A 26,362-nucleotide genomic window follows, 5' to 3' on the forward strand; every position below is an offset into this window, starting at 1 on the left:
TTTTTATTTTTAATTTTTTAAAAATATTATTTATTTTTGAGAGAGAGAGGGAGACACAGTGTGAGCCGGGGAGGAGCAGAGAAAGAGGGAGACACAGAATCAGGAGCAGGCTCCAGGCTCTGGGCTGTCAGCACAGAGCCTGTCATGGGGGCTCAAACTCACGAGCTGTGAGATTACAACCTGAGCTGAAGTTGGATGCTTAACCAACTGAGCCACCCAGGCATCCCTGTTTTGGTTATTTTAAAGTGAGATTAGTGAGGGAGGGAAGATGGCAGCGTAGGAGGACGCTGGGCTCACCACGCGTCCTGCTGATCACTTAGATTCCACCTACACCTGCCTAAATAACCCAGAAAACCACCAGAAGACTAGCAGAACGGAGTCTCCGGAGTCAACCGCAGACGAGAGGCCCACAGAAGAGGGCCAGAAAGGATTGGCACGAGAACTTCAATGTGCTGAACAGAAAAAAATATGCAGCTGAGAATCCTTTATCCAGCAAGTCTGTCATTTAGAATAGAAGGAGAGATAAAGGTCTTCCCAAACAAACAAAAACTGAAGGAATTTGTCACCACTAAACCAGCCCTACAAGAGATCCTAAGGGGGATCCTGTGAGACAAAGTACCAGAGACATCGCTACAAGCATAAATCATACAAACATCACAATGACTCTAAACCCGTATCTTTCTATAATAACACTGAATGTAAATGGATTAAATGCGCCAACCAAAAGACATAGGGTATCAGAATGGATAAAAAAACAAGACCCATCTATTTGCTGTCTACAAGAGACTCATTTTAGACCTGAGGACACCTTCAGATTGAGAGTGAGGGGATGGAGAACTATTTATCATGCTACTGGAAGCCAAAAGAAAGCTGGAGTAGCCATACTTCTATCAGACAAACTAGACTTTAAATTAAAGGCTGTAACAAGAGATGAAGAAGGGCATTATATAATAATTACAGGGTCTATCCATCAGGAAGAGCTAACAATTATAAATGTCTATGCGCCGAATACCGGAGCCCCCAAATATATAAAACAATTACTCATAAACATAAGCAACCTTATTGATAAGAATGTGGTAATTGCAGGGGACTTTAACACTCCACTTACAGAAATGGATAGATCATCTAGACACATGGTCAATAAAGAAACAAGGGCCCTGAATGATACAGTGGATCAGATGGACTTGACAGATATATTTAGAACTCTGCATCCCAAAGCAACAGAATATACTTTCTTCTCGAGTGCACATGGAACATTCTCCAAGATAGATCATATACTGGGTCACAAAACAGCCCTTCATAAGTATACAAGCATTGAAATTATACCATACATACTTTCAGACCACAATGCTATGAAGCTTGAAATCAACCACAGAAAAAAGTCTGGAAAACCTCCAAAAGCATGGAGGTTAAAGAACACCCTACTAAAGAATGAGTGGGTCAACCAGGCAATTAGAGAAGAAATTAAGAAATATATGGAAACAAACGAAAATGAAAATACAATAATCCAAAAACGCTTTGGGATGCAGCGAAGGCAGTCCTGAGAGGAAAATACATCGCAATCCAGGCCTATCTCAAGAAACAAGAAAAATCCCAAATACAAAATCTAACAGCACACCTAAAGGAACTAGAAGCAGAACAGCAAAGGCAGCCTAAACCCAGCATAAGAAGAGAAATAATGAAGATCAGAGCAGAAATAAACAATATAGAATCTAAATAAACTGTAGAGCAGATCAACGAAACCAAGAGTTGGTTTTTTGAAAAAATAACCAAAATTGACAAACCTCTAGCCAGGCTTCTCAAAAAGAAAAGGGAGATGACCCAAATAGATAAAATCATGAATGAAAATGGAATTATTACAACCAATCCCTCAGAGATACAAACAATTATCAGGGAATACTATGAAAAATTATATGCCAACAAACTGGACAACCTGGAAGAAATGGACAAATTCCTAAACACCCACACCCTTCCAAAACTCAATCAGGAGGAAATAGAAAGCTTGAACAGACTCATAACCAGCAAAGAAATTGAATCGGTTATCAAAAATCTCCCAACAAATAAGAGTCCAGGACCAGATGGCTTCCCAGGGGAGTTCTACCAGACGTTTAAAGCAGAGATAATACCTATCCTTCTCAAGCTATTCCAAGAAATAGAAAGGGAAAGAAAACTTCCAGACTCATTCTATGAAGCCAGTATTACTTTGATTCCTAAACCAGACAGAGACCCAGTAAAAAAAAGAGAACTACAGGCCAATATCCCTGATGAATATGGATGCAAAAATTCTCAATAAGATACTAGCAAATCGAATTCAACAGCATATAAAAAGAATTATTCATCATGATCAAGTGGGATTCATTCCTGGGATGCAGGGCTGGTTCAACATTCGCAAATCAATCAACATGATACATCACATTAATAAAAGAAAAGATAAGAACCATATGATCCTGTCAATCGATGCAGAAGAGGCCTTTGACAAAATCCAGCACGTTTCTTAATAAAAACCCTTGAGAAAGTCGGGATAGAAGGAACATACTTAAACATCATAAAAGCCATTTATGAAAAGCCCACAGCTAACATCATCCTCAATGGGGAAAAACTGAGAGCTTTTTCCCTGAGATCAGGAACAAGACAGGGATGCCCACTTTCACCGCTGTTGTTTAACATAGTGTTGGAAGTTCTAGCATCAGCAATCAGACAACAAAAGGAAATCAAAGGCATCAAAATTGGCAAAGATGAAGTCAAGCTTTTGCTTTTTGCAGATGACATGGTATTATACATGGAAAATCCAGTAGGCTCCACCAAAAGTCTACTAGAACTGATACATGAATTCAGCAAAGTTGCAGGATACAAAATCAATGTACAGAAATCAGTTGCATTCTTATACACTAACAACGAAACAACAGAAAGACAAATAAAGAAACTGATCCCATTCACAATTGCACCAAGAAGCATAAAATACCTAGGAATAAATCTAACCAAAGATGTAAAAGATCTGTATGCTGAAAACTATAGAAAGCTTATGAAGGTAATTGAAGAAGATATAAAGAAATGGAAAGACATTCCCTGCTCACGGATTGGAAGAATAAATATTGTCAAAATGTCAATACTACCCAAAACTATCTACACATTCAATGCAATCCCAATCAAAATTGCACCAGCATTTTTCTCAAAACTAGAACAAGCAATTCTAAAATTCATATGGAACCACAAAAGGCCCTGAATAGCCAAAGTAATTTTGAAGAAGACCAAAGCAGGAGGCATCACAATCCCAGACTTTAGCCTCTACTACAAAGCTGTCATCATCAAGACAGCATGGTATTGGCACACAAACAGACACATAGACCAATGGAATAGAATAGAAACCCCAGAACTAGACCCACAAATGTATGGCCAACTCATCTTTGACAAAGCAGGAAAGAACATCCAATGGAAAAAAGACAGTCTCTTTAACAAATGGTGTTGGGAGAACTGGACAGCAACATGCAGAAGGTTGAAACTAGACCACTTTCTCATACCATTCACAAAAATAAACTCAAAATGGATAAAGGACCTGAATGTGAGATAGGAAACCATCAAAACCCTAGAGGAGAAAGCAGGAAAAGACCTCTCTGACCTCAGCCGTAGCAATCTCTTACTCGACACATCCCCAAAGACAAGGGAATTAAAAGCAAAAATGAATTACTGGGACCTTATGAAGATAAAAAGCTTCTAAAGGAAACAACCAACAAAACTAAAAGGCAACCAACGGAATGGGAAAAGATATTTGCAAATGACATATCGGACAAAGGGCTAGTATCCAAAATCTATAAAGAGCTCACCAAACTCCACACCCAAAAGCAAATAACCTAATGAAGAAATGGGCAGAAATCATGAATAGACACTTCTCTAAAGAAGACATCCAGATGGGCAACAGGCACATGGAAAGATGCTCTGCGTTGCTCCTTATCAGGGAAATACAAATCAAAACCACACTCAGATATCACCTCACACCAGTCAGAGTGGCCAAAATGAACAAATCAGGAGACTATAGATGCTGGAGAGGATGTGGAGAAATGGGAACCCTCTTGCACTGTTGGTGGGAATGCAAATTGGTACAGCCACTCTGGAAAGCAGTGTGGAGGTTCCTCAGAAAATTAAAAATAGACCTACCCTATGACCCAGCAATAGCACTGCTAGGAATTTACCCAAGGGATACAGGAGTACTGATGCATAAGGGCACTTGTACCCCAATGTTTATAGCAGCACTCTCAACAATAGCCAAATTATGGAAAGAGCCTAAATGTCCATCAACTGATGAATGGGTAAAGAGATTGTGGTTTATATACACAGTGCAGTACTACATGGTAATGAGAAAGAACGAAATATGGCCCTTTGTAGCAACGTGGATGGAACTGGAGAGTGTGATGCTAAGTGAAATAAGCCATACAGAGAAAGACAGATACCATATGTTTTCACTCTTATGTGGATCCTGAGAAACTTAACAGAAACCCATGGAGGAGGGGAAGGAAAAAAAAAAAAAAAGAGGTTAGAGTGGGAGAGAGCCAAAGCATAAGAGACTCTTAAAACCTGAGAACAAACTGAGGGTTGATGGGGGGTGGAAGGGAGAGGAGGGTGGGTGATGGGAATTGAGGAGGGCACCTTTTGGGATGAGCACTGAGTGTTGTATGGAAACCAGTTTGACAATAAATTTCATATATTGAAAAAAAAATAAAGTGAGATTAATCGAAGTTCTCAGAAAAATTATATTTGATTAACGCACATGGCCACTCGCAGAAAGTTCTCTCTTCTGTTAATAGCAGCTAAATATATACACACAGAAAAAAATTCTTAAGACCATGCAAATTCAGTTGAATTCCATGCATTCATTATATTCATCGAAAACATGTAGTAATGTCCACGCCAAAGTGTTACTTTAAGAAAAAAACTAAAAATACACACTAAAACATGACCAAGATTAAACTGAAGAAAACAGTAAATAAGCATAATTTATGTTTTATTTTTAAAAGTATGGCATCACACATATTCAAGTGTGTTATACCAGGTTCATTCCCCAGAAGTGGCATTTTAAAGTGTTAAGCATTGTTAAATATCAAAAAAATATGAGTCTACCTTTACAATGTAGTATAATTCATTGTGGCACAATTCAAAGTACTGTGCCAATAATAAACAGTATAATCAAGTTTCAAACTTCTTTTCAAATGTATTTAAAGGAAAGCATATAGACACACATTTATATGTACACAATTTATTATACTCAGGTAATTAAAGATATTTTATAAGAGTAGACAGTTTTACCCCTCAGCTTGTTTGTACACTTATATAGATTTTTAATACTCGTTCAAAGACTTTCAATTCCTGTGTATACAGATTTTCATGAGGAATAAAGATAAAATTTAATTTTACAGGAACACACATTGTCTTCCTTCACAAAATAACCCATAGTCATTCAAGGTTGATAAGAACTAATCTTTAAGAAAGCAACTGTTGTTGGGGCCCCTGGGTGGCTCAGTCAGTTAAGGGTGGACTTTGGCTCAGATCATGATCTTGCCATTTGTGAGTTTGAGCCCCACAGTGGGCCCTGTGCCGACAATGCTGAGCCTGCTTGGGATTATCGCTCTCTGCCCCTCCCCTGCTTTCACTCTCCCTCTAAATATATAAAAGCTGAAAAAAATAAGTACTGCCACCCAGGTTCCTTATTAAAATGAAGTGTTACACAACCCACCCCCCCAAAAGAAGGAAATTCTGCCATTTGTGATAACATGGATGGACCCTGAGGGTGTTATGCTAAGTGAAATAAATTAGACAGAGAAAGACAAATACTGTATTTACTTGTATTATTCACTTTTATGTGGAATCTGAAAAAAAAAAAACAAACCCAAACTTATAGATACAGAGAATAGATTGATGGCTGTCAGGGTGGGGAGTCAAGCGACAGGAGAGCTGGGTGAAGGTGGTCAAAAGGTACAAACTTCCAGTTGTGAGATTAATTAATTCCGGGGATGTAAGGTATAACATGCTGACTGTAGTTAATAATACTGTATTATTTATTTGAACATGGCTAAGAAAGTATATCTTAAAAGTTCTTATCAAAAATTGTAACTGTGAGGTGATAGATTTTAACTACGCGTATTGTGATAATCATTTTACTGTATACACATATATCAAATCACTACGTTGCATACCTTAAGCTTAGATAATGTTATATGTCAGTTATATTTCAATAAAACTGGAAAAAAATAGAAAAGAAGGGAAAGGTCAGCTGGTGCTCCACTGACTTAGTTTACCTAGGTAGCAGCAGCAGAAGTGATGTAATTTGAATAATGTCCCTGATTACAAGGTCATAGGTGAAAAATGCCTCCCACAGTGATATCCTTAAAGAAAGACATTTATCTCCAGCTCAAACTCGCTAGCATTGATTCCGTGGCGTGTAACAAAGAACATTGGCTGATAGAGCTCCATGATGCTGGATAAGTGACATTTTGCTGTATGACATTTGGTTTAATGTTATCGCAAGGAACTAAGCCCAGATAAACTGAAGCCGTAAGAGTGAACTTTAAGATAATTTGTATAGGGCGAAGTACGGAGTTCTACAGGAAACATTCAAAATAGAAATTTTGTTTCTTTCTACGAAGGGTCTAAAAACTCAAAGGTGGCCTGATCACTGTACACAGAAAGGAGGTTTGGGGGAACCTAGGTGGATCAGTCGGTTAAGCGACTGCTTCTTGATCTCGGCTCAGGTCATGATCTCATGGTTCATGGGATCAAGCTCCACATTGGACTCTATGGTAACAACATGGAGCCTGCTTGGGATTCTCTCTCTGCCTCTCTCTCTCTCTCTCTGCCCCTACCCTGCTCATGTGCACGCTGTCTCTCTCAAAATAAGGAAATAAACTTTATTTATTTATTTATTTATTTATTTAAATGTTTATTATTTATTTTTGAGAGAGAGACAGAGTGCAAGCAGGGGAGGGGCAGAGAGAGGGAGGGAGATACAGAATCTGAGGCAGCCTCCAGGCTCTGAGCTGTCAGCACAGAGCCCCACGAGTGAACCATGAGATTGTGACCTGAGGTGAAGTCTGACACTTAACCAATTGAGCCACCCAGGTGTCCCAGAAATAAACTTGAAAAAAAAAAGGGGGGTTTTGTTTGTTTGTTTGTTTGTTTTTAAAAGAAAGGAGGTTTTTGGGCACAGGACCAGGCAGTTTTTTGGTTTTTGTTTGTTTTGTTTTGTTTTGTTTTGTTTATGAAATCATTTCTGCCCTTACCATTTTGGCTCCTTATAGCTCAGATCAATTGTTTTATTTATCAGTATGTGTCAGACATACCAGACAAAAGGTAAAATGCAGCAAAACAAGTCAAAGTAGAATGGTCTCCTTCATAGAAAACGTATACTCTGCGGAATTCTGACTGGTGTCCTATGAGCTCAGGGTTCCAGACAGCAACCAAAAGTAAATAAATACAACCGAGTAAAGCTGATGATCTAATTGGTGTTATTAAGTGATTCACAAATCAGGGCAGCATCGGGTCCAGCAGGTAGAGGGGAGCTCCATTCAGCTAAATGAAAGAAAGATTTTTAAAGGCAGAGAGAGGCATAACAAAAAGAAGAAATGTATCAGCAAGGAAAGGTTTTTAAAGGCAGAGAGAGGCATAACAAAAAGAAGAAATGTATTAGCAAGGAATGCATTCTTTAGCCAAGGTTGACCTCCTGAGGGGAGCCAAAGGGGTCTACCAGCAAACTCTCTAGTATTGACCAGGAAATTTCATGCTGACTGGTTAAAGGTTACATTCCTGGAGGTGTTGAAACTGGAGTTGGGTTAGGTGTTAAGTCTGGGTTTCCTGACTTGGAGCCTTAACCTAAGTGATATCATTTTGGGCCTATGGTTTTCTTCACAGTTCCCTCCTTTTGATCAGACTTCCTCTAACTCAGACATGTGATCAAAATTTAAGACATTAGTGCCACTCTCAGCTACCTCTTGCTGGTTCTCTCAGGTTTGCTGATCCTTCGCTGGCATTCGCGGGCCGTGACGTTTTGCTTTATCTCTGTACGTTATGGCTTTAGGTTCACATTCCTTAAGTCGGTCATCTTCTGTGTGCCTTTTCTGACGTTCCAGTCTTAGGGTGATCACTTGCTTGGTGGCTAGCAGCTGTGAACATCCATTTAAAGCTTTTGGATGATAAAAGCTGACATGCAGGCTTGACAACCTTATTTACATTTGCCCCTAACCGGGAAATAGGGACCTGCCAGAGGGAGTAAATCCTGAATCATGAAAGCTTCCTGCAACATCCTTTTTCACTCAATAATGTGAATTTAGAGGAGTCGACCAGTGAGATGTCTTATTTTGCTTGTGAAAAGTTAGGGGCACAGGTAGATTTTTTTCCCTAGCCTTAAATAAAACATTGTTCGAATTGCAGAGGTTACCCCCACCCCGCACCCTCAGTAATGGCCTTGGAGGTGAAGATGAGGCATTATCTTTCTAGGCCAATGCCAACAGAAAGGAAAGGAAAAGAAGGAGACAGGGTTTCACGTTCAGTTAAACTGTGAACTCTTGATCTGTCGTCTTGGGCAGAAAGAGTCTGCCTCAATGTCACTACTGCTTTTCCTCGTCAATTTGATTTGGAGGCTCCAGCCTCTATATAGGACCAGGTGCCACATGTAGCCTTCTTTAGCTGTGTGATGTGAGCCCAGGGCTTGATACATTCTAGCTCTGTAGCAGTGTCTGTGGTCAGCAGAGCTTGGTAAGTTCCTTTTCAGTGGGGCTCGAGAGCTGGTTTCCTCTGATAACATTTCCAAAATACCTAAACACCAGGCTCTAAACTATGATCAACAGAATCCTTTGTGGGTTTTTTGTTTTATATATATATATTTTTAAATTCTTTTTAATGTTTATTTTTGAGAGAGAGAGAACGTGCATGTGCGTGTGTGGGGGAGACGTAGAAAGAGAGGGGGACAGAGTATCTGAAGTAGGCTCTGCACTGACAACTGACATGCAGGGCGCAAACCATGAGATCGTGACCTGAGTGGAAGTCAGACGCCTGACCGACTGAGCCACCCAGATGCCCCTCAGCGGAATCCTTTGAATTGGGACCCAAGAAGGCTTCTTTCATCTGTTGATGACAGGCTTGAACATATGCATTAGAGACTTACAGTAGGTGGCCACACTAGCATGAGACAACAGGGATCAGCCGAAGGTTGTACACTGGCAGAATTCCAAGAAGTCTGCAAGGTTTTGTTAAGACTTGTATGATTTGCTCAGTGAAGTGGATGCCTTGATCACTGGAGATTATAGAAGGTATATCATATCCTAAGTGGGAAACACATTTTTGAACGGCTTTTCTTCCTATTTTCCTACTGTGAGAGCATCAGGAAAGGCTTCAGCCCATCCAGAAAACATGGTAACAAGAACATATTGATAATACTTACAAAGTGGCATCTGTATGAATGAGGTTAAGCTGTAAGTGTTCAGAGGGTCCAGAGGGAATAGATCTGAGGCCTGGGAGACAAAAACAGTTTCCAGGATTATGGACCTGCCAAATCACACTTTTTTTTTTTTTTTTTAAAGAAGTTTCCCACTAATGTCTATTTATAATCTGAGTCCTCTGAAACGCACTGTGGTGAGTGAAGGAATGCAAAAACTGAAAAAGGGGGTTTGTCAGGGAGCCGGGAAAAACCAAACAGCCCTCTGGGTTTTCTCGCAGCCCTGATGTTTCATTTAATGGTCACCTGCATGTGTCACAATCTTTATAGAATCTGTTGCTGCTGCCTTGTGTGGAAGTCCGGCCGATGACATTATTAAAATTTCTTTTCAAGGATTTCTTTTCCACAAACCTGTAACTTTCTTTTTAAATTTAGATTTTGTCTTAAGGTTTCCTTTTTTATTTTATTTTATTTTATTTATTTATTTATTTATTTATTTATTTATTTATTTATTTAATATTTTATTTTTAGGGGCGTCTGGGTGGCTCAGTCAGTTAAGTGTCAGACTTGGGCTCAGGTCATGATCTCACCATTCACCGGTTTGATCCCACATTGGGCTGTGCACTCCCAGTGCGAAGTCTGCTTGGGATTCTCTCTCCCTCTCTCTCTGCCCCTCCCCCACTCATGCTTTTTCTCTCTCTCAAAATAAATAAATAAACTTAAAAAAAAAAAGATTTTGTTTTTAAGTAATCTCTGCACCCAATATGAGGTTCAAACTTACAACCTGAGTTCAAGATTCCCATGCTCTACCAAGTAAGCCAGACAGATGCCCTGAAAGTTTTCTCTTTGAATAGCCAGTCTTATTTTAGGACAAAATTACTTTCTTTTTCCTCAACAAAAATGTATTTCTATTTGTCATGCTTTTTCTTACCAAAACTTTCCTGCATATAGAATTGTTACCCTTATTATTTCCAGTAGTCTTAATTGCATTTATTAGAATTTGTAACTCCCAGAATTCTTAATTTTGAGTGAAAGCTTATAAGTAAGCAATTGTGAACTGTTACACCAGTATTCTTTAGATTGCAAATTTATGAATAATTTTTAGAAGTATATGCCTTTTTCATTTTTCCAATGTCGTGCTAACACATCTAAAATATCTTTTAGTTTCTTTGCAATAAGAAGCCAAAAGTAGAAAACCTGTGTTCAGTAATTAATGTTTTAGTATTTCATCTTATTTGGAAATGATCTGGATATTTAAAGAACTTATCATTTGACCTCATTCAGAAAAACTTTTAAGGTTTTAGGTTGCCCACAAAGCTTTAGGAAAGCTATTTAAGTAGACATAAATATTGCTGAAAAGTTCCTTTTTAAACTTTTCTTGCTAACTTTTACTTAATTCACTTCTGTTCAGTAATTATGTTTAGATTACCTACGAAAATTTCATTCAACGTTAGACAACTTCAGCCATTATCCTAAACTATTAATTTTTTGTTGACAAATCTTTTTTTTTATAATTTATTTATTTTTTTAAAGTTACATCCAAGTTAGTTAGCATATAGTACAACAGTGATTTCAGGAGTAGATTCCTTAATTCCACCCCTTACCCATTTAGTCCATCCCCCCTCCCACATGTTTATAAATCTTGTATGAGACAACATGAGCTTATTTGGCTAGTAAATTCAGGTAGAATAAAATTTTTGTATTTAATGCTGATAACTCTAAAGACATGTCTGTTTTAATTAAACCATCAACCTTAAACTAGCTTTACATATCAAATATTTTCCCAGTTCACATGCACTTGAAAAAAATTGGGGTTAATTTCTATCTTTTTGAGTATTTTAAATTGCCCAGTCATTACAAGTGCTTGTCCTCAGACCCACTGAATAGAGCTCTTTTTGAAATTAATTTTAGCAATATCATCTGGGGGTAGAACAGTACCTCACATTTGTAACATAAACACAAACACACAGGCGCAAAGACCTCATAGTTACTAATATTTGTGGAGAAGATTTTTAAGATTTGTATTTGTCCCTGAAATTAATGTTAAGGGACCTGTGCTAGAGTTTGGGAACAAGTACCCTTTTAGTGGTTTGTATTTTTAAAAAAGGCCTCCTTCTCTTTCTTTTAGTCTCAGGTGATTGTGGGCTGTGTTTACATTTCAAAGACATGATAAGATGTTTAACTTCAAGGAACAATGAAAGAATGTAAGTTTCTGTAAGGAGGACTTTGGTTTCCTAAGGCCAATGATTTACTAACCTTTTAAGATGAACAAAAGGAAGTTTGGGGATTGGTAAGAAATAGATAAATTTAGAATTGCCTCTGGAGCTGATTTTTGTTTTCCAAAAGATTTGTAAGCTAAGGACAGTTGCTCTTACTTAAAGAATTAAATTGTCACTTGAATGACATCATAGGTTGATCTACCTTTCCTACTATATTATCCTCAATTTGTTTCTTTCCCTCTGAGTACATAATTAGAATTTTAAATCTTTTTAGCAGTATTGAGTACCCCTCCCCCTCGCCCTGCTTGGGTGTAAGACAGGTCCCCAAAGAGGGTGCAAAGGATATTACCTTCCCCAAACTCCCAAAGACAGACAAAAGAAAGACCCGATGAGTGGGGCTGTCCCAGGCAGGCAGAAAGCCAAGCCCAGTTATGCAAAATGAGTCAAGCAAGAAAGCAACTGCTATCTCTGGGAGAGAGAGTGATGCAGGCTGCCTGGGTAGGAGGACCCAGTAGGGGATCTGCAGGACCAGCCAAAAGGGCCCTTGGCTTTGCAGGGAATAGAAATCAAACTCCCAGGGAAAGTGAGAGCAGAGTTTGCATAATAGTGTAAGTGATGGGGCGTAGCAGATGGAGCATCTGGGAGACACGGGGAGGATAGGACACTCTTGTTCCTTCTGGGGGTCTGGGGTTTTTATTGAGGATGCTGGTCTTGTGAATGTGTCCTCTCAGACATCTAGGAATGGTCAAAACAAGGACAAGTGCTCAGGCGTCCTCCATAAGTCACTGATGGCCTGGAGCCGTGGGTATTGGTGTCTAGGTGTGTGGAGTCAGTGGTATTGGGAAATGGTACCTGATGACTCTGCCTGGTCATTCCTTAGATGTTATCTATTGTTCTGGAAGACTCCAAAAAAATCAATTTCTTGACCTTTACAAAGAGGACATACAGTATCTGAACTATAAGGCATGTGAAAAGTTGGGGTGCAGGTCCTAGCAAGAACAGCAGCAGGAAAAGGAGCAAAAAAAAAAAAAAAAAGTGTTTTTCATGGGGTCCTTCAGTTTCCCTGTCCCAAAAGGATCAATAACCAATGGGTCTGGATTTGGAAAGGCAGGGACAGTGTGAAATTTTATTTTCGTCTCTTGACTGAGCACTACAGACAGAGATTCAGAAGAACTGATTCTGTTAAGAGTTTTCATCTTTACTGGCTTCTGCCAATTTTTCCAGGATCCCCTCTGCAGGCTATAGTATCTCTGAGTCTCCCCAAAATGTCTCAGTGGCGTGAACTCTGAGGGGCCCATATGGGGGGGGCTCCTTTGAAGGTAGATATGGGGGTATCTGTAAGGCCATTGACTTGGAAGCATTTTGTTTATATTGTGTAGTCTTTTCAGGGTGGAAAAATAATTCAGACTAGGATGAGTACTCAAAGGAAGAAAGAAGAAAGCAATAGTTCTGTCAGTCTTATAGTCTTTTCTTTTAGGTACCTCCCACATCTTTAATTTTTCATTAGCTTTTGCAACAAAACTTTCAATGGAACGATTTTGGAATTTTGAAACCTTTTGGAGGTTTTTGCTTGCCAACTAAAATGGGTATACTGTTCAGTTGAATTGGAGAACGCTTTCTCTCAAATGAACTTCTCAAATGAACGATTTTGTCTAATCGGAATATTCCCCATATTGGTCATTGTGATTCCATTTTGCTTTCAGTAAAATTTTGCCATTTTTATAGGTATTCACAGCTCCCTGCCTCAGTTTTTGGACATGAGATGACTTCCAGGTGTGCTGGGAGGCGCTTGCCAGACCTTTTTTTTGTTTTGTTTTTGTTTTTTTAAGTTTATCTATTCATATTGAGAGAGGGAGAGAGAGCATGAGCAGGGGAGAGGCACAGAGAGAGGGAGAAAGAGAATCCCAAGAAGGCTCTGTGCTCTCAGTGCTGAGCCTGATGTAGTGCTCGATCCCACGAACTGTGAGATCATGACCTGAGCTGAAATCAAGAGTCAGACACTCAACCGACTGAGCCACCCAGGAACCCCTGCACCAGACTCTTTAGAATTTAAGGATCCCATTAGCTAAGACTTTATTTACACAACACAAGAAAAACAAACATATGCTCCTTAACACACCAGCAGTAACCAAAAGATGTTATTGCAGACTGGCCAAGAGAAGGCTGTGTGCACCATCAGCAATTTCCAGAATAGACTAAGTCAGCAAAGTCCAGCAAATACAGAATACAGGTGGGAACTGGGGAAGGGACTCCAGTGTGGAACTGTGGACTGAACCAAGGGCCAAGGGCAGGTGCTCTGTTGGAGGCTCTTATCAGTCTCCACTGACCCGTTAACCTTAGACTGGAAAGCCAATTAAGTTGGTAGCTTGAATTCAAAAAGAGCAGAGCTCAAACCAAGAGGGACTCACCATTGGCCCTCAGAGATGGTGAAAAAAAGACCGTGAACTCAAAAGGGTTTGCAAGGCATCATGTTTGTTTCTTATTGTCCCTGAATGCTGTCAAAAGTTCACTTTGGATCCCATCGTTGCCACCAAATCTGTTAAAAAACCAAAACTCAACCAAGCAAATCTGACGATCTAGTTGGTTTTATTAAACGACTCATGAATTAGGCAGCATTTCATCCAGCAAGCAGAGGGTAGCTCCAGTGAACTACACAGAAGGCACAGAGAGGGCACAACAAAAAGAAGGAAGGAGTATATTAACAAGGAATGTGTTGCTTTGGGAAGGTTGCCCTCCTAAGGGGACCCAAAGGAGTATTTCAGTAAATTCTCTAATATTCACCAGGGAATTAATTCCATCCTGACTGGTTAAAGGTTACATTCCTGGGGAAAGCTCGCGTTAAGATATTACGTTAGGTATTAAGATTAGGTTTTAAGGTTAGGTATTAAATCTCAGCCTACTGACCTGGGGTCTTAACCTAAGTGACACCATTTTGGGCCTGTGGTTTTCTCTTAAATACAAGCTTAAAGCTTGAAAACTAGAGTGTAATCTTCTCGTTTCACAGATGGACAGAGTCCCAGGGAGGTAAAGTGACTTGCGTAAGGTTTCACAACTAATTCTAGACTGAAGGGCAGCAGAAATGTGACAGTAGTTCAGGACAGGCTATCCCAGTATGCTTTATTATGTTCATCATTTTGAGCTGTAGTCACTTGAAAAACAATACATGCAGGAAAAGGCTTTCCCTGATTTCCCCTTATCTGCCAGAGGACAGGTCAGGCAATAGGAACTAGGTTGTCCTCAAGCCCCTCCCTCCCTGGGAATGTCATTAACTGGGGAAGATTGATCACAGGAGAAGAGACTAGAAATTAATACCAACCCTAACAAACTTTGTCGCTGTCTTATCTCTCATCTATACGTCTTTCCCCCAAGAGTAAATGATCTGCCTCCCTCCCTCCTCTTTCCCTATTAAGATAGTATTTAATCCCGAATTCTAAAGCCACCTCTGGGTCTTACTCATTTTCCTTGCATATCTCCTGTGAATGCATAAGGTATATACATGCTAATGATGTATTTCTCGTGTCAGTCTGCCTTTTATCTCAGCTTAGAACTCAGAAGGGTAGAGGGAAGATGGTGTATTTCTCCCCTAAAAGGCAGATCTAGATTTTTATTAAAAAACAAAACCCTGGTGTGCCATTCTCTCCACAGATGGATGCATCCTCCATTGTAAGAGAAACCAGCGCTGCCCCATGTAGCACACCCGGCCTCCACCTAGCCCGGGTCTTTGTGCCCGTGGCTCCCTCGGGAGGGGTTTTACCCCTGGAACAGGTTGACAAAGAGATGGAATTTAAAATGGCCCTTGCTCTTGGGGGGGGGGGGAGGGAAATGTGCTGTGGGGGGCGTCGGGTTGTTTGCCTGGAAGTGGCTTCCACCTAGCAGGAAGTTTCTTTGCCTTGCTGCCTCCTTCCCTGAACTCCAGATTCAGCCGCATTTATTTTTCCTCGGGGTCCTTTCAGTTTCTGCCTAATGAGACCGGTGGCAGCTGAGTGTGTGACTGACACTCGGTATGTACAGCTTGTATTCATCTTCCTGAGAAAGGGCATTGCACAATAAAGGATTGCCAAGGGCAACAGCGGTGGCATTTCGGAGAGCCCCAGCCGCCGCCGTGCACCGCCCCGGGGGAAGGAAACAGCGCGCGCAGAAGGAGCGAGCGGGTGGAGGGAGGCGGGACTTCTAAAGTAATTAATATATTCATATGCAGGGGGACCTTGAGTTCCTTTCTCTTTGCCCATTAGACCTCTTTACTTTTTACCCACAGACGGTTCTCCTGATTTCCAGGGCACAAAAGCCAAGTCGAGGCTGGAGGGAAATACTTTTGGAGTAAAATCAAATCAGTTGCAAATGAGTTACAACATCTCAATTGCCTTAATAGATCAAACAAAACTTCTCTGTGTTACTCCAGACACCAGAACCGAAACCCTCCTTGGAGTTCCCCAGCTAAAAAACCCGTAAATCTTTGGCCTGCCTATAGCAAGGTCCCAAGCAATGCCCTTGATGGCTCACCCAGGGCACAGTGACTTGGAAATAGAGTTTGCTGAGCACGTGGCTTGCCAGGATGGTGTAACTAGCAAACTAGCTGGAATGAGCACGCCAGCTTCAGGCCAGTGAATTCTTCTGTCAAGGCCAGAAGTAGATTTTACTTACTTTGCACCCCGTGTATTGCCTGGGGAGAGGGTGGGCAAGTGAAGCGGGTTTTTTTGTGTGTGTTGGTAGCTCAATTGATAATTCCAGCCAGGCTGGCTGCCCGTACCCTCCCTGTTCCCCCATTCCACCTTCTCTCCCGGTTCTGTCTTCAGAACAGAATTCTGTGTACTGCACATAAACGAGCATCGGATAGGCACACACCTCCTTGCTTCAAGTGGGTCTCTTTTTTTTTTTTTTTTTTTCCAACATTTATTTTTGGGACAGAGAGAGACAGAGCATGAACGGGGGAGAGGCAGAGAGAGAGGGAAACACAGAATCGGAAACAGGCTCCAGGCTCTGAGCCATCAGCCCAGAGCCTGACGCGGGGCTCGAACTCACGGACCGCGAGATAGTGACCCGGGCTGAAGTCGGACGCTCAACCGACTGCGCCACCCAGGCGCCCCAAGTGGGTCTCTTTTTTAATAGAGCTGGCTGGTGCTTTAAAGTCTAACTTTAAAAACAGGTGGATTGAATTGAGATTTATAGATTTCAAGTTGAAAAAAACAAACTCAGTTTTATTGATAAAAGTAATTTACCAATTGACATAAAATAAACTGCGTGTACTTAAAGTATATAGTTCGGTAAGTTTAGACATATGTATACACCCATGAACTCATCACCATAATCAAGATAATGGACATATTCATCCCCTCCAAGAGTTCCTTCTTGCCCCTTTGGAACCCATCCCTCTCCCCTCTTCCTGGCCCCTGCCCACACGGCTCCTACACTTCAAGCAACCACAGATCTGCTTTCTTTCATAATAGATTTGTTTTCATTTACTAGAAACTTATATAAATGGAATCACACATGTGTACTCTTTTTTGGTCTGGCTCCTTTTACTCAGCATAATTATTTTGAGATTTATCTATGCTGAGTGAACTTTTGTTTTGTTTTATGTCTGATCTTATTTATTTGTTACTCTTAGAAAATCTCATTTTTGACTAGACTCAACTTAGAGGTAGAAGCTTCCAGAAAGAACAGCCTCTGTGTCTTGGCAATCTGTTCCCGGTGTTTCTCTTTGGCTTTCTTCATTCTCTTGGCCAAAAGTTTAGTATATTTTGCAGCCTCTTCCTTTTTTTTTTCCTAGTATGCTATTTCTTCAGAGAGAAGATGTTTGTGTCACATGACATGTGGAGGAACAAGATGTTGAATCTTGGGCACTTTGTTTCTAGGTTTCTTACTGTCTTTGTTTAGGCTCTTTCTCACAATGTACTGGTAGACATAATCTTCTTTAGAGAGATTGAAAAGATTTCTGCTAGCTCTTTTGGGTCCCAGGAGACAAGGCACAGTAATATCAGTGAGTCTAGGAATATCGCCTCCCTGTTTTTGTTTTGTTTTGTTTTGTTTTTTTACAATAATCAAGTTGAGAACACTAAGATTGACATCCACAGTCCAACCTGGAAAAGATTTGTGCTTTCTTTCTTCAGTCCTCCTTGGTCTGTAACGGGAGTGCCCCTTACACAGTAGCAGGCAGACACAGTCATGGGTCAAGACACCATGCCTCAGGGAGAATCCTTGTCTATAGTTCCCACCACTGATTGGGACCATACAACCCTTCCATTCCTCAGTCAGAGCATCAGCAGCAACTTCTGTGGTCATATGCTTCTCATAAAAGGTACGAAATTTGCATTTATTGTCCACTCTGATGAGTTTCTGGCAGCCAGTAGCTGGGAAAGAGAGGTTCAGCTTCACCCTGAAGCAGCCGACCACCTCTAAGGTGCCCTGAAAAAGAGCTGTGTTGGGGCGCCTGGGTGGCTCAGTTAGGAGGGCCTCATGACTTTGGTCATGATCTCACAGTTCATGGGTTTGAGCCCCGCATCAGGCTCTGCGCTGACAGCTCAGAACCTGGAGCCTGCTGCAGATTCTGTGGCTCCCTCTCTCTGTGTTCCTCCCCTTCCTGTGCTGTCTCTCAAAAAAAAAAAAAAAAAAAAAAAATTAAAAAATTAAAAAAAAAAGAGCCATGTTGAGTGAACTTTATTAGTCTGTAACTTTCAAAGAATTGGTCCATTTTAAAGTTGTTAAATTTATTGGCATAAAATTTCTTGCTCATTTATTTTTTTAAGTTTATTTATTTATTTTGAAAGAAAGCACAGGTAGGGAGGAGAAGAGAGAGAAGGAGAGAGAGTGAATCCCAAGCAGGCTCTGCACTGAAAGTGCAGAACCTGATGCAGGGCTTATACTCATGAACCTTGAGATCATGACCTGAGTCGAAGTCAGACACTTAACTGACTGAGTCATGTGGACCTGGCATAATATTTGTAGAATTTAAGGTACATTCACCTCTGTCATTTCTAATATTATTAGTTTTTGTTTTCTCTGTTTTTTTTTTTTTTCCTTGATAATTCTATTTGGAGGTTCTTCAGTGTTATTGATATTCTCAAGCAGCTTTTGGTTTCATTGATTTTCCCGACTGTTATTCTGTCTTCTGTTCATTGATTTTTGCTCTGATATTTATTCCTTCCTTCTACTTTACTTTAATTCCTTGGCTTAATTTGCTTTTCTTTTTTTAAATTTCTTTAAGTGGAAGCTGAAGTCATTGATTTGAGAACTTTTTTCTTTCTAATATAGATAGCTACTACTATACATTTATCTCTAAGTACTGCTTTAGCTGCATCCCATATGTTTTGATGTTATTTTTCTTCTTTTTAATTAAGATTTTTTTAATGTTTATTTATTTTTGAGAGAATGAGAGACAGAGCATGAGTGGGGGAGGGGTAGAGAGAGAGGGAGACACAGAATCCAAAGCAGGCTCCAGGCTCTGAGCTGTCAGCACAGAGCCTGATGTGGGGCTTGAACCCACAGACTGGGAGATCATGACCTGAGCCAAAGTCAGACACTTAACTGACTGAGCCACCCAGGCTCCCTATTCTTTTTAATTTTTGAATACTTCCTCATTTCTCTTTGGTTTCTTTTTTGGCTCATAAGTTTAGAAGTTTATTACTTCTGCACTTTAAATATACACAATTTTGTGTCAATTAAATAAAACTGTCAAAAATGTGTATTACTTAGTTTCCAAATATTTGGGAGTTTTCCAGATCTTGCTATTATTCGTTTCTAATTTAATTCCACTGTGGTCACATGAAAAGATGCTCAACGTTGCTCCTCATCAGGGAAATACAAATCAAAACCACACTCAGATATCACCTCACACCAGTCAGAGTGGCCAAAATGAACAAATCAGGAGACTATAGATGCTGGAGAGGATGTGGAGAAATGGGAACCCTCTTGCACTGTTGGTGGGAATGCAAATTGGTGCAGCCACTCTGGAAAACAGTGTGGAGGTTCCTCAAAAAATTAAAAATAGACCTACCCTATGACCCAGCAGTAGCACTGCTAGGAATTTACCCAAGGGATACAGGAGTACTGATGCATAGGGGCACTTGTACCCCAATGTTTATAGCAGCACTCTCAACAATAGCCAAATTATGGAAAGAGCCTAAATGTCCATAAACTGATGAATGGATAAAGAAATTGTGGTTTATATACACAGTGCAGTACTACATGGCAATGAGAAAGAATGAAATATGGCCCTTTGTAGCAACGTGGATGGAACTGGAGAGTGTGATGCTAAGTGAAATAAGCCATACAGAGAAAGACAGATACCATATGTTTTCACTCTTATGTGGATCCTGAGAAACTTAACAGAAACCCATAGGGGAGGGGAAGGAAAAAAAAAAAGAGGTTAGAGTGGGAGAGAGCCAAAGCATAAGAGACTTTTAAAAACTGAGAACAAACTGAGGCTTGATGGGGATGGGAGGGAGGGAAGGGTAGGTGATGGGTATTGAGGAGGGCACCTTTTGGGATGAGCACTGGGTGTTGTATGGAAACCAGTTTGACAATAAACTTCATATATTGAAAAAAATAATAATTCCACTGTGGTCAGAAAAATACTTTGTATGACATGAATCCTCTTAAATTGACACAGATTTGTTTTGTTCAGAATATGGTCTGTGTTCTGCATGCAATTGAAAAGAATGTGTAGTCTGTTGTATGGAGTGTTCTAGAAATGTCAATTAGGTCAAGATGATAGTGTTATTCAAGATGTCTGTATCTTTTCTGTCTACTTTTCCTATCAATTATTGAGAGATAGATATTGAAATCTGCAATTATAATTATAGATTTGGAAAATTTGTTCTAAAGTTCCATCAATTTTTTGTTTCATGCATTTTGAAGCTCTGTTATTGGAAACATTCATTTTTGGAATTGTTATGTCTTCTAGAAGAATTGACAGACTCCTTTATCATTATGTAATGAGCTTCTCTAACCCTGGCAATATTCTTTACTCTAAAAACTGTCTGATATTAAAATAGTCACACTATCTTTGTTTTGATTAGTGTTAACATCGTACATCTTTTCCCATCTATATTAGTTTCCTATTGCTGCTATAACAAGTTACTACAAACTTAGTGGCTTTAAACAACACAAATTTGTTATGTTATAGTTCTGGAGGTCAGAAGTCCAAAATCAGGTTTGTTGGGCTAAAGTCAAGGTATCATCAGGTTTGGTTCCTTCTGGAAGCTCTGGGGAAGAATCCATTTCCCCGCCTTTTCTACTTTCAGGATGCTTTAACTTAGGGCCCCTTCATCCTTACAGCCAACAGCATAGCATCATTATATTTCCCTTAATTATCTCTGCTTCCATTGTCACATAGCTTCTCTGGCTCTGACCCTCTTGCCTCTCTCACATAAAGACTCCCATGATTACAATAGGACCACTTGGATAATTTCCTCATCTCAAGATCCTTATTCACATCAGTGAGATCCCTTTTTCCATGTAAGGTAATGTGAACACAGTTTCCAGGGATTAGGATGTGGTTATCTTTGGGGAACCATTATTCAGCCAACCATACCATTCTTTTTCTTTTAACCTATTTGTTTCTTGTATTTAAAGTAGGTTTATGGTAGGAAGCAGGTTCTTTTTTTAAAAAATTCTTTTAATTATAGTGTTTAGGCAATTTATGTTTAATGTAACTATTGATAAAGTTGAGTTCAAATCTTCCCTTTGCCATGTTTTCTATTTGTCTCATCTGTTCCTTGTTCTCTTTCTCTTCTTTTGTGCCTTTAGTCTGCTATAACAAAATGTCACAGACTGGGTAGCTTATAAACAATACAAATTGACTTTCAATGATTCTGGAGATTGGAATTCTGAAATAGGGTGCCTGCATGATTGAGTGAAAGCCTTCTTTCCAGTTGAAGACTTCTTGTGTCCTTACCTGGTAGAAGTAGATAGAGATATCTCTAAAGTCTCTTTTCTAAGGGCACCAATCCCATTCATGAAGGCTCTGCCCTCATGATCTAATCATGTCTCAAAGGTCTTACCTGCCAATACCATCAACTTGGACATTAGGATTTCAACACATGAATTTTGGAGGGATACATTCAGACCATAGTATGCCCTTCTTGGGATTAAGTATCTTTGATGATTGCATTTTAACTCTGAATTTGGATAATGGCTATAAATCTGTTGTATTTTTTTAGTGGTTGCTTTGTGGTTTATAGTAAACATCTTTAACTTACCACAATATATCTTCATGTGATATCATACCATTTCAAATACAGTATTAGAACCTGATTCTGGTGTACTTTCATTTCTTCCTCCTGATCTTTGCACAATTATTATTTACATTCTACTTTAAATACATTATAAACCTCACAACAGGTTCCCCCCCCCCTTAAAGTGAATTATCACTCAAAGAGGTTTAAATAATAAGGAAAAAATATTTGATTTATATTTACATAGTTACACTTTCTAGTACTCTTGTTTTCATGTGTATATCCAGATTTCTATCTAGTACAATTTTCTATCTGCCTGAATTACTTTATTTGATATTTCTTATAGTTATGGTCTGCTGGTAATGTCTTCTTTCAGCTTTTATATCTCTGAAAAAAATAATTATTTCACACTTTTTAAAAAGATATTTTTGCTGGGTATAGAATTCCATTTCATTACTTTGAATATGTGCCCTAGTCCCTTCTGACTTGCATTCTTTTCACTAGGAGTCTGATATAATTATCTGATAAATTATCTTTGTTTTTTTGCAATAGGCCATATGATGACATCCCTACATGCTTTTTTTTTTTTAAGACTTTATTTATTTATTTATTTTGAGAGAGAGAGAGAGTGGCAAGTGCACACAAATAGGAGGGAGGCAGAGAGAGAGAGAGGGAGAGAGAGAATCCCAAGCAGGCTTCAAGCCCGACCTGGGGCTCGATCTCACAACCAGAACCATGAGATTATGACCTGAGTCAAAATCCAGAGTCTGATGCTTAACCAACTGACTTAATCATTTAATCATTTCTTCTTGTTTCTTATACTTGGATTTTGTTGAATTTCTTAGATCTGTGAGTTTATAGCTTTCATTAAATTTCTGACCATTATTTCCATTATTATTATTATTATTTCTTCTTCCTACTTCAGGAGCTCCAATTCCCTATATATCAGGCTGCTTGAAGTTGTCCCAGATCTCACTGATGCTCTGTTCATCTTTTTCTTCAGTCTTTTCTCTATTTTTCATTTGAATACTTTCTATTATAATATCATTAAGTTTACTAATCTAACAGTATGATCCTTTTGGGTCTTACTTTTAGATTTTGTTAGGCAGGATCAGAGCAGTTTTTAGTTTAGGGCTAATTTTCCGCCATTACTAAGGTAAAACTTTTGGATATATGCTAGCTGACAACTCTGAATTAAGAGGTTTTCTTCTCTGGTTTGTGGAACCAGGAACTTTTTTTTGGCATTGTGTGACCTTTGGTTATTCCTTCTACTCTCATTGGATATCCCCTCCCCCCAACTTCAGCCTGCCTCAGGGTCATTTCCTGACATACAAATGTTGCTCAGCACTCTACTGAAGACTTGTGAGTCATCTGCAGATCTCAAGAGCTCTCTGAGTCCTGTTCTCTCCAGCACTCTCCCATACAGACTCTAGCTATGGGGAGACCAATCTTCTCAGACTCTCACCTCTGTCTCCTCACTCAGGGATGATGCTGGCTCTAGTTAGGTTTTTCCTTTCTCTTCCACATCCTGGAAACTGCTCTAGGCAGTAAAATGGGACACATGTAGATTCATTTCATTTGTTTCTCCTCTTTTAGTGTTCATTGTCTTTCAATACCTGATGTTTAATGTCTTGAAAACCATTGTGTCATGCATTTTGTCTGGGCTTTTTAGTTGTTTCAGGTGAGAGAATAATTTAGTCCATGACATTTCATCTCAAATCACAGAAGTTCTGCAACCCTTCACTTAATTTTTTTTTTAAACTATTGTGTTTATTCAAGTAGGGACTCTACAATTAGATTTTAAGTGTGTATTTCCTTGATTAAGGGCCTTTCAGAGAATCAGGTAGCTAGAACCTGAGAGGTAAAATAAAAGATATCATTTCCCAAAATGCAAGTGAAGTGCCTCTGAAATAAAAATGGAAGTCATTTAGAAATTAGAGTACTGTTTATAAGAATTAATGTAGTCATCTACATTTATCTACCTATTACATAAATATTGAGAGATAATTATCTGATTCTCATGTTTCTGCATTTCTTTGTTTTGGACTATCTTCTCAAAGATGTTTATATAGCAAATAGCTTGGAAGTTAGAGATAGAATCTTGTAGAGCAGAAGACAAGATTGCCTATAAACCTGGTATAAAAAAAATTTCTCCCACTGGAGCCAAGGTCAGAGTTTTTGCTTTGTTTGCTTTTTGGCCATTATAAAGGATTCAGGTTCTGTAAACTCTCCTGTAAAGCAACCCAATGCAAGTGTGGGTGTCACTTGGTCCTCTTTTCATTGCCTGTGGGAATTTGGGCCTGAAAAACTGGTACAAATATTTTGATGCTTATGCCCTTTGCTGTGCTGTGAGTAATAAAGTCTTTTGTCTCTGACCCAGGAATCTCATATCTTCTGCCAGCATCCATGGATCTGTGTAAAGTTTGTTTGCTTGCAAAGAGGGTAACATACCAGATTCTTTACAGAGTTGACAGTGATAAAGAGCATATTTACCTAGGCTGCTGGCAATTTGACTATGTTTCCTTATACCAAATAGAACCAAACTTACAGAAAGTGGCGGAGATGGAGGGACGAGGACTATATGGGAGGAATCAAGATGAGTGGCAGCTATGGTATGACCATGTTCTGTGGCTTATAAGAAGTAACGCATCATAGGGGCGCCTGGGTGGCGCAGTCGGTTAAGCGTCCGACTTCAGCCAGGTCACCATCTCGCGGTCTGTGAGTTCGAGCCCCGCGTCAGGCTCTGGGCTGATGGCTCAGAGCCTGGAGCCTGTTTCCGATTCTGTGTCTCCCTCTCTCTCTGCCCCTCCCCCGTTCATGCTCTGTCTCTCTCTGTCCCAAAAATAAATAAACGTTGAAAAAAAAAAAAAAAGAAGTAAAGCATCATAAAGAAGTAAAGTAATACACCAGGTGGTGTTACTGTATTATACTTATTAAGGGATCTGAGGATATTCAGCTTGGAGAAGGGAAGACTAGGCAGAGCAAGATAGCCATAATCAACTATGTGAAGAATTTTGAAATAAAGAGTGGAAGTATGTTTATCTTAGGTGGGTGCTGCCCCTATAAGAGATGTAATCCACAGTTAGTGGGAAAGGAACTATTGCCAAAGACAAATCATGTGCATATCACCAATAGGCATTCTGTTTAGGATAAGAAAGATAAAAATGTACAAGTTCAAAGGAAAGAATCCCCAACCTTGGGCAAAGGGCCAAGGTGGGGCTTCAAGGGGTTACTCCTGTTGTGCTGTCCTATCCCCTCTGGCCTTACAACTGCAGTGTCAGACTTCTTACATCCTAAGGCTTTCTTTCCTTAGGTGAGAAGTGCCTGAGGCTTTATTTAATCTCCTACACCCAGAAGTCTTCAACCATGACTGATGAAAACTGGTTCATAAATCTTCAGCTCCTTTGCATCTTGGGTTTGGTAGCTTCAAAGCACACGTTCTAACTGATTCTTTGTGTTCCCAAATTTATGCTCCAGTTATTTCCAGCAGAAATGGACTCTATCATGCACTGTTTATTTGCTGCCGTCTTTTTCCTGTCTCATTTCCCATCTCTTTATTGGAATCACCTCTCCCCCGCCCCCTCCCCCGAACTCCTTGTACTTGAATCTTTTTATCAGGCTCTGTTACCAAACTAAGCAGGTAAAGGGAAGGGGATATGGACACACTGAAATAATCACATTTGACGAATCATCCCACTGAAATTTGTACATTAAGAAGTTGATAATCCCCTCAGTGAGGCTCTGCAGCTAAACTGTAATGCAGTTATTGGCAAGAGGAATGGGTTTTTTTAAATGTCCCCTAGGACATGTCCCCTTTGAAGGAGAAAAATGTCCTGAAAACCGTGGTGCAATGCCTGCTCAGGAACATAAAACAGATGTCTTTAAAGCCCTATCAGTGAGGTTGGGAGTCCAGAGGGCTTTGATGGCTCCAGCCTTGTGCTTTATTTGCTTGCAAGATATTTTAGATTTGCCAGAGCTTCTGGGGTTGCCATAGTATTTGTAAACAAAACTCTGCGGTCAACAGACTCTGGGGTGGTACAACAATGCTAAGGGAAGTTTGGGGAAGGCAGGGTGCTCTTGCTGGGAAAGAGTCTTGAAAAATGACATCTTGAAAAGGTCATAGAACACAAAGCAATGGAACTGGCTGCCTCCAAGATTGGGATCAGTCACATCGACTCGGTTCACTCCCTTTCTTTCCTCTTCTGGGTTCTTCTCAGCAGCTGCTTCCATAATGATGGGAAAGAAGTTAAAATCATATGAAGAAATTTCCCAGGTGCCATGGAGGGTGTGGTGAGAAAGACCTCTGGGTTTCTGATAATTAATAATCAAATCTCTGCTGAGGACCTCATAACTGCCTGCTATTCTCTCTTCTTTGAAAGATATTAGTTGCACAAACATTTATCACACAATTGCAAAATGCTGAACTCTGCAACAGATAGTGGGGAATATAAAGATGATTAAGATACAGCTCCTGTCCTCAGGAGGCCCCTGACCAGCAGGGGACACTATAGGGTGATGAACATGATCACAGCAGCACCATTCACAGTGGTCAG

General features: G+C 39.8%; 1 protein-coding gene across 1 annotated transcript in view; it reads right to left on the reverse strand.

Moving 5' to 3' along the window:
• Positions 1 to 16,768: 16,768 nt before the first annotated feature.
• Positions 16,769 to 26,362, reverse strand: part of LOC122480059 (40S ribosomal protein S6-like) — a 75,920-nt gene continuing 66,326 nt past the window's right edge. The window contains exons 3-4 of the mRNA XM_043574034.1: positions 17,578 to 18,010; positions 16,769 to 17,352 (exon numbers count right to left, since the gene is read on the reverse strand). Of these exons, the coding sequence (XP_043429969.1) occupies positions 17,239 to 17,352; positions 17,578 to 18,010 (547 nt within the window). The 3' untranslated portion in view covers positions 16,769 to 17,238. The remainder of the gene's footprint in view (positions 17,353 to 17,577; positions 18,011 to 26,362) is intronic.

Source organism: Prionailurus bengalensis, chromosome A1, assembly GCF_016509475.1.
Source record: "Prionailurus bengalensis isolate Pbe53 chromosome A1, Fcat_Pben_1.1_paternal_pri, whole genome shotgun sequence".
Classification (NCBI taxonomy): Eukaryota; Metazoa; Chordata; class Mammalia; order Carnivora; family Felidae; genus Prionailurus; species Prionailurus bengalensis.